Genomic DNA, 9,473 nt, shown 5'->3' with positions numbered 1-9,473 from the left:
AATGTTCATGATTGCTGTATTTTAACTCTGCAAGTACTGTAATAATACTCTTGCTTCATTGTTAAATTTTGGTCGGAAACAAGGTTGATTATTCAATCTGAATCTTTTTGTGCCATTTGTCTCTCACTGGTTAGGACTTCAGGAGCTGAACAGAAGGCCTAATAAGTCAGATTAACTGCTAATTAGAGAAGTGACATGAAGCCAACCATTCACGTTTTGATTTCCGATGACCAGGACCAAGATCGTTAAAAAAAGTCACTTTAGTCACTCTAGACTCTCAATTGTTTTTTAAATTGTGCCCTTGCCCACTTTGATTCAGCACTCAGAGGTGTATCACACTTACATTACACAATTGGCCAGCGTGGCAGAAGAGGAGGAGGGGACAGTGAAGCGTTCTTGGCAGGTTAGCCTCATTGAGCTAATCAGCTAGCCAAGCAAATCATTCAAAGTAAAATTTTGTTTACAAATTCAAGCGAAATGTACACAAGTCTTGTGAGTAACTGTCTAGAAACGTGGTAGGGAACCATGCTGTAGTGCCTTTCTTTTTGGTGTTGTTAGCAATGCAGCTAACCTACATATGTTGTAACCTTTAGCACAAAAACTAGCCAGATAGCAGGGGGAAGTAATGAAGCTGTATTAGCATTCACCTATAAGAGTAGTAGTAGAAGCAATTTGCTGCCTATAGCCCATTAAGTCAAGGTTGATGATTATGAAATGTTAAGCATTTTAAAGCAGTTTACTGTCATGGCATAATTTTCAGGGTTGAAAAGCCAAATACATCAGGTAGCAATGACTTCAGGGCAATTTCTGCTGCTGAACTTGCCACTTGCGTTCACTTGATCCCCCATAATCCCCATCTAATAAACTTCACTTGAGTTAATAATGTAATGAGATGGCCCTTAAAATGCCATAGGGAAGGCCCCCAGGAAAATGACGATGCCAAATGGTTTAAACTTGTACTGAAACTGGAGGTCACATACGTCACTGAGTGACTACGAGTGGTAGGCTAACCAATATGCTTCATTCAGGTGTTAGAAATGGAAAACAGCAGTGAAAGCTCTATGTTAGAGCTCTTTACTGAAGGAGTCAAAGTAAAACTGCTGGATCTTAATTCCTGTTACAAGCCTCAAGTAAAACAAGTTTCAGATGTCTGTGTTTGATGTACAATGGAAAAGACTGTTAATGTGAATTACCATTAGCTTAGCAGTAGCATACTACAAGGGAAGCTAGCAGAAATTAGCATTTTCTTACAGGTTTTTTTTTTTTTTTTTTAACTCATTTTTGACAGAACTTTGACATTCATGGCCCACACTTAAGTCCTAGCTCTGATAGTCATGATACGCCACTGGTGTTAACAAAAGGAAAACGCTAAACTGCACAGTTCAGGGTCCCCCACAACAGCAACAGATAAACATCAGATCATTTACTATCATGCCTCTCATCTTCTATGGCAGCTACAGTATAATGTATATCCATCAGTCCCATACATTCCTTCACTTCATTTGTCAGTGTCTCTTTGCATCTGCCTTCCATTCCACACTATTCCATATGCTTCCACCATTTGTGGGTGCTGGTCTGTCCATCCTTTTATCTTTCTTGATGAGGAGCTCAGAGGTTCTCTAGCTAGGACTTTCACTGTCACACAATGAGTTGCCAGTTTATCAGGAACCTACACTGGTAGGCCATTATACACTTTCTGGCCATTTTAGACAGTAGATTCTTTTAGGTTCACACTGATCACACTATTACTGATAATAGCTCTTCTTTTGCAGCACATTTTTTCAGCCTCCCTCTATGGAAAGGGAACATTCTCAGAAATAAAGGTGCCAAAAAGGGTTCTTTGAATCGATGCTGTAGAAGAACCACTATTGTTTCCTTTGAAAGAACTTTTGGATGGATGATTCTTTAAAAATTCATTTGAAACCACTCAAATGAGGAAACCAAAAGTGGTTCCTTTATACAATTGCTCAAAAAAACCTTTTCGGCAGTCACCCTAAATCAGAAATCATGACTTTTTTCTGTGCCTTGACCTCTGAAGGAAACATGATATCAAAAAGGTTCTCTGAGCTGTGAATAGTGAGTTAGTAGAAATCAAAAGATGATTAACTCTTTACTGCAATAATAATAAGATACACATGAACACTGTTTTTAGGCCTAACTAATAGAAACAAGAGAAAAAATAAATATTGAAATATTTTGCATTGGTACACTGCAGTGGCATATAGCAATGACGTGCAACAATGGAAGCAAACCAACATAGTGCCATAGGAAACAGCCATAATTGTTACCCAATAACAAAAAAGCATGACTCTAACAGCCATATGTGCATTAATGTTGAATTTAAAATGTAAAAAATGCTGTGAGAATTCCATAGTTCATTGTGTCCTATGCATGTTCATTTACTCCCATTGCTTTTGCATATTGCTGTTCTGTTGTTGTACGCTGTTGCCATATGGCAACAATTATACTTTCATTTTGAACAAAACCCACAGTATCTAAACTGGGTTTATTCAGGAGGAAGGAATAGTAACTTTCTACACGTTTAATTATATTTGAATTTGTTGTATATAAATAGTGAATTACACCCCTTTAGAGACCTTTAACAGCCAGGTGATATGTGTCAAAAATTACTTATAAACTACAGAAAATGTATATGAAAAGTATACAGTTTAACTCAAAAGCCTAATGTTTCCCAATGTAAAAGAAAATACTTTCATACTGAAGTCAGGCTAACAAACTGAAAAAGTTATTGCCATTTGACAACACCATTCAGTAAATGTTAAGAGGCAGCTAAAGTCATTACATTTTGATAGAAGATTGCACAAAATGAGAATTTCTGTCTTTTAAATGGTATAGCAATGTAGTAACAGATGCACTACAGTCCAATAAAATGACCAACGAGTGCAGAATGTAAGTTTACCTATTAAACTGGCAACTCCAAGTCTGTGTGTTTGTATTTATTTGTGCTCCGGCCAACAGTTTGTAAATGTCCAGAAGAAGGAGTAATGCACTGGCACCTTGGTCAGCACTTCCCAGTCTTGTCACTATATTCCAGGAGCTCTACCTTATTCTGTGGAGTCTCAGTGTACAGCCCATCCCAAAAGTACCAGCACACTTCTATGTTCAGCCAGAACAACCTTGTGTAGCTCACGAACACCATACTGGAGATCAACAGGATGCACCAGTGAGCCTCCTCACAGCCAGGACACGACCACACAGCTCAAACGTTTTCCACTGGTTCTCCGAAGAGGGCAGTGGGAATTCAGCAGGGCGTGTGTGTGTCGAGGCAGAGGTGTGTGTGTGATGACACAGGGGAGTATGTATTTGATGAGGCAGCTGAGCAAGAAGTGGCTGCAAAGCACTGTCCGGGTGCGCCGTTGCCATGCTCACCCATAGTTGCCGTGAGAGATTCGAGGCTTCTGATAGAGTCGCTGTGATTGGCTGGTTTGAAGGGCAGCGACGCAGCATTGGTTGATTGCTCAAACCCATTTCCTTTGTGCCCTTCATTGCCTCCTGGTGGTCTGTACAAGGGACTGTTTGTGGACTGATTGTCTGAATTCGAGGTACCGCCAAAGCCGAATTCCTCAAATGCCCTCATATCACCCTGTCCTGCTGGGTAATAAGCCTTGCCGAGGCTGCTGGAACTGGGTGAATTATCTGGAGCGCTAGAGGCCACTGGTGCAAGGCTGGGGGTTGGGTAAGAGTATCCACTCATGCTGGACGCTGGCAGAGGTGTGGTTGATGCGATGCTTGTAGAGAGGCAGGCTGTGGAGGGAGATGGTGGGCTGTAGCCTTGTGAAAGACTGCTCTGGGAAGGGTATCCAGCGTTTGGGTAGCCATAGGTGGGTAGGCTGGGCGAAGTGTTGGCACTGTAGGCTGTCACCAAGTTGGGATGAGAGGCAACAGGGTGGAGAAGAGGCCCATTATAAGATCCCACAGACTGCAGATAGGGGGCAGTGTACAGAGCACTGCTGAACTCCTGGCCGCTGGTTTGACTAGTGCAGCTACCGCTGGAGAAGCTGGGTTCCACTGGGGAGCTACATACACTTGCCGATATGTCCGATATGCTCAGCGGTGCTTTGGGGACCAACTCCGGAACGCAGCCCAATGGTGGATACACGCTCTCAAGCCAGGGCTCCATCTCCAGTTTCCGTCCATTAAGGAGGGGTGGGCCTCCGCTAATGACATTGGGCCCATTAACACTAGCAGAAAGCGCAGGTTCGGGGTAAGCCATAAGTCCGCTCTCACAAGGTAGGTCCAAAATAGTGGAGTACCGCTCCGCGTATCTTTTCAGCAGGTTGGAAGCAGTCAGGGCTGAAATGTCATCATTCGCCCACGAGTGCTGATATACCCTAGCAGAAGACGAACTTGTTAACCTTTGCCCCCGGAAAGCTTCAAACTTATGCGCCGGTGAGCGTGTTGTGGACGTGATGTCATAATGTTGCTCCGCCCACTGTGGTTGCTCAGGGGTCCACTGCATTGTCACGCCTGAAAGGAAGTAAACAAAATGCATAAAGCCAGGTTACTGCATCATGATTGATTCAAGATCTAAAACATGAATATAATTGGGATGCATGAAAGGAAATGACCAAGATCAGCATATGTTTGCACCAAACACACAGTCTACAACCGGTCTATATATATTATTTTAATTTTTGCCAAACTGTGTTGCAGTTTTATATGACTTATAATAACATGAGCCAGGTAGGTGGTCCTGCGATGTATATTAATGATGCTGTCACGTCAGAACCAAAATGCCATGGAATTACTCATGACTCATTGTGCTAAATAGCCAGATGCCTCTTACTTCCAATGTAGCACTTTACTGGGTACTCTGTTACTTAAATATGCCACAAAATTTTCATTTAAGAATTTAAAATGCCAGTTTGGTTATTTACAGTACTGTGCAAAAGTCAAAGATCATGCTTTCATTAAATTAATTTCCAGTCAAATTAAGGGTCATTAAGCACAAGTTATTCATTTTTCAGTGTGAAGATTGTCCAGAAGCCTTAACAGCTAAATATAATATCAAATCAATCAGTATTTATTTTATCTACTCTTTAATTTTGTACACTCTGTTGCACTTTAACTCTTTCATACTTCCAGTCTTAGAACCAGCCAGTTAAAGCTGTGTCCTCCCAACAAAAGCTGTTCCCAAACATCTCACTGACGCTGTGTTATGGATGTTACGCTTTGGTCCATGCACTTGTACTGAGAAAACGCAGTAGCCTAGATGTGAAGTTTGATGAATGTAATGTAAACCAAATTCCAAAAGTGCAAGTTCCTTTAGCTGTAAGCAAGTTAGCAACATGCCACGCTAAGCTTAGTCACACTATGGCGAGTGCAAATGACACACAGAAGCTAGAAGATCCACCTGCTTCATTCACATCAGCTGTGTGGGAAAATTTCAGGTTCCTGGAGAACTATAACAGCATTGGAGAGCTATTGGTGGGTCGGTCAAGGATGGTGTGTCGGTGTTGTTTGACAGAGCGTTTGATAGGTGTGGAGAAACGCAGGCATTTATGCTTCTGTATTTGAGTTTTTTTTTCCTGTTGTACCGAACTTGTACTGAACCGTACAAGCTGTAGTGTGAACTGTTACATCCCTAGTGGACAAACTAAATACTGCAACATTTGACCTTATATTAAGTTGTTGAGGCTTTTCTGTAATTTTCTGTTAAATATTTTCTGCTTTTTTCCTGAAAATGAATAACTTGTATGTAATGGCCAATTTAGGAATATAAACTTTCATAGCTATGCTGAAGACACCTAGTTATACATTTCCACTCCTTCTGATGATCAAAACTCTGTAGACAGACTGACCAGCTGTGTGTCAGATATTTCTCAGTGCATGTCGCAAAATTTTCTACAATTAAATCACGAAAAAACTAAATATTGATCGTTGGTACAGAAAGCGGCTTTAGGAGAAACCTGGCTCTTTAGCTTCATATATCAAACCTGAAGTATGAAACTTCGGTGTGCCTTTTCTATCTCAGAGAGACACAGAGAAACTTGATCATGCATTTGTTACAAGCAGAGGTGATCACTGTAATGATCTTCTTACTGGACTTCCTAATTAAACAATACATCCCTTACAACTCGTATTCTAACAAAAGGATTCTCGCATCCTAACAAAAACAACACAGAGAGATCACATCACTCCCGTTTAGAAAGAACTGGCTGTCTATCTGTTCCAACATGTGATGTAAGATCTGTATATACTGACCTTCTGTAAACAGCCTTCTGTAAAATACAGAAAACAATTCACCTTTAATTAAGACAGTCCAGCTCAGTGCTCACTTTTAAGAAGCATCTAAAAATGCAATTCTTTAACTCAGCGTTTAATTAAAATTCTGTCATGGCATTTATCTTTTAGTTTGATCATTTTCTTATGATTCTAAATGAATACTTATTGTACTACTCTTTCATTTTATCATGTGTCTATAAAGCACTTTGAGCTGCCACCAGCATGAAAAGTGCTACATAAAATATTAACAACAACAATAATAATAATAATAATAATAATAATAATTGTTATTCTTATTCTTATTATTATTATTAATAGTATTATTATTTAACTGGACATAAATAAATGAGTGGTCTCTGTACAGTACTCTATTGGCCACTAGTCAGCTTGGTTATAAAGATATGGAACTGAAGACATGATTGGTGCATCCATAACATTATAAAATAGAAATGTAATTATAACAACAATAATAATAATAATAATAATAATACATTTTAGTTAATAAGGTATTACTATTATTGTAGAAATAAATACAATATTTAACATGGAATAATATGTATGTTTAGATATAAATATGAACTGCTGCAACAATCTATAAACATCACACCAGAACAGACCAAAACATGCATATGCCAGCATGGATGGTCCATAATTCCACTTCCATTTCCACTAACTGAGACCATTCCGTAACAAACTCTTCTCATTTATTTTAATTTATTGGTGATCTTGGTGAGTTGCACTTTTGACTAATTGCATGGAGGCAGCTCTCCACACACATGCATACTGAAACCCACACATACAGACACTGAGAGTGAGTGAGTGAGTGAGTGAGTGAGTGAGTGAGTGAGTGAGTGAGTGAGTGAGTGAGTGAGTGAGTGAGTGAGTGAGTGAGTGAGTGAGAGAGAGAGAGAGAGAGAGAGAGAGAGAGAGGCAGAAAAACAATGTTGATGATATCACTGAAGTTTGATACAGAGATGCAGCAGAAGGCTTCATCTCAAGTGGATCAAATGAAAGCTCTTTAATGTAATCAAGAAATCTCACGTTACACAAACACACACTTTCTCACTCTCTCTCACACACACACACACACACACACACACACACACACACACATCTGCACATGCAAATACACACACCATAAGGGAGCATAATATTTCGCTGTACTGTAATAACGAACGATCAATAACGGCGCTCTCTGCATTAGCAACTGTAGCCGACAACAGCTGTCCCCAGAACATAATGTATCTCCACCATTTTCTGCTTATTCACACACACACATGCACACACACATACTCTGACACAGATAAAAAGATTTTAGATCATGAATACAAAGGGCTTTTATATGACGCACCATATGGGGGAGAGAGAAAGAGAGCGGGAGAGAGAGCACAGAACAGACTTCCTTTTTTCATAAAGCCATTTCAGCCAATTAGATCAGTCATGGGAGTGTTCTCGCCCATAGAATCACTGCCTGTTGGGACAACACCGCAACTCGGAAAGGCCATACGGAAGGGTTACGTTCACACATTCACACCAGAGCTGCACGATATGGAAAAAATACTAGTACTGAAATTATATGACTACATCTTATGATCGAGATACACCCTCAAATGTTTCTTTTACTGGATTCTTTTTAGCGTTGCTTGATCAAAACCCCCTCAGAAGCACTCGAGAACCATGGCCAAATGAGCACACAGTAAAAATATTAAGATTGGTTAGATACCTCATTTGGATAATGCATTCTGCGACAACAGTACTGCAAAAGCCAATTTTGAAATAACAATAAAGAAAATGAATTTTCATGCAGGCAGTAGGCCTGTGTGATAGGCTGATGTAATTGGATATCTGCGATGACTGACAAGTAACCCAATGACGATGCTTCAAAGGTGTATAATTGCCATTTTGGGGAGGAAGATTTGATAGATTACTAGAGTTAGGGCTGGGTGATAAAACGATAATGATAATTATCATGATATAACTTTCCTTAATACAAATATAAGAAATATTCTATAAATGTTTGATATAATAGACCATTCTCTCACTTTCATGTTCTAGCCCTGGTGGCGTTTTCGACTGCAAAGAAAGTGACACTACTCCGCTGTCGCCAGGAGAGGGCGCACTTCCGAGTTACTGTAGATCAAATAAGACAAAAAAAACACTGATTTCAATTTAAATGTACCTAAAAGGAGGACTCTGTTTAATGCTTTAACGTTTAATGTTAACGCTTTTACACAGCGAGTAACAGTAACAGTAACTACTACGATAGAGATGTCCAGTCGTCTGCTAGCTGGTGTTTGAATACTGTGATGTGCTCTGATATAGATGTGGTAGGAGGGTTGGCAGTAAGGCAGTGTGATCCATCACTGATCTACCGAGTCAGCTAATGTGTGCTGTTCATATTAAGCTGACGTTGATGAGAAATTAAACAAATTAGCACTTGTACCCAGACAGCTCAAAATAATCTGCTTTCTTTCTCTAAATTATGAATATTACAAAAATTGCGGCCCTGCTTTTCCAGTTGAACAGCTAACCAGAAACTTTCTCCTTCTGTTTTCTAACAGATTTGTGAACTGTTCTATTGTTTGGCGAGGGTTAGTCATGCTCTGACCATAAAGGATAGTTTAAAACAGCAATTAGGCAGCAGCAAAAATCAGCCTTTAAACTTGAAAAAAATAATGATTTGACATTTGTCACTATGTATCGATATCAACTGATATAAATTTTTTTATCATGATGGTATTTTTGGCTATATCGCCCAGCCCTAATTGGAGTGGACTCATTTAAACCAATAATATCTGCCTGCACAGCCACAGTTTCATGCCAGCGGTTTCACTCCAGCAAGTTCAAGCCAGTTGAATTCAGCATATGCGCCAACACTTGTTTTGGTTATTGTTAGCAAGTGTTTGGCTAATCAACATTTCAGTCAGTTTATGTGGGCTTCCAATAAATTTGTGATAAAGTTGTGTTGGGCTAACATTATATTTTAAGCTATAGGCTAAATCAACTTTGGTTTGAAGGCATATAAAGATTCACACGGTAAATATTACACAAACTACAGCTGATGTGGCCTGGATGAACCAATGGGTTATGCAGACATATCGCTGAATTGACTTACCTGTAATATGGGGGCTTTATGCGTACACTTACATTACATACGCTGGAATAAATCTTTCTGATGGTTTTGTAATGTGGTTTGGCTTGTGGTTTAACCGGTTACCAATGGTCGG

General features: G+C 39.7%; 1 protein-coding gene across 3 annotated transcripts in view; it reads right to left on the bottom strand.

The window, feature by feature from the left end:
• Positions 1 to 1,218: 1,218 nt before the first annotated feature.
• Positions 1,219 to 9,473, bottom strand: part of LOC119262927 (fidgetin) — a 40,364-nt gene continuing 32,109 nt past the window's right edge. For all 3 annotated transcript variants that reach the window (XM_037536388.1, XM_037536386.1, XM_037536387.1), the window contains one exon: positions 1,219 to 4,488. In XM_037536388.1, the coding sequence (XP_037392285.1) occupies positions 3,263 to 4,480 (1,218 nt within the window). In that variant the 5' untranslated portion in view covers positions 4,481 to 4,488 and the 3' untranslated portion in view covers positions 1,219 to 3,262. The remainder of the gene's footprint in view (positions 4,489 to 9,473) is intronic.

The sequence above is a fragment of the Pygocentrus nattereri genome, chromosome 30 (assembly GCF_015220715.1).
Source record: "Pygocentrus nattereri isolate fPygNat1 chromosome 30, fPygNat1.pri, whole genome shotgun sequence".
Classification (NCBI taxonomy): Eukaryota; Metazoa; Chordata; class Actinopteri; order Characiformes; family Serrasalmidae; genus Pygocentrus; species Pygocentrus nattereri.
The sequence above is the reverse complement of the archived record's forward strand: the minus strand, read 5'-3'. Positions and strand labels throughout refer to the sequence as shown.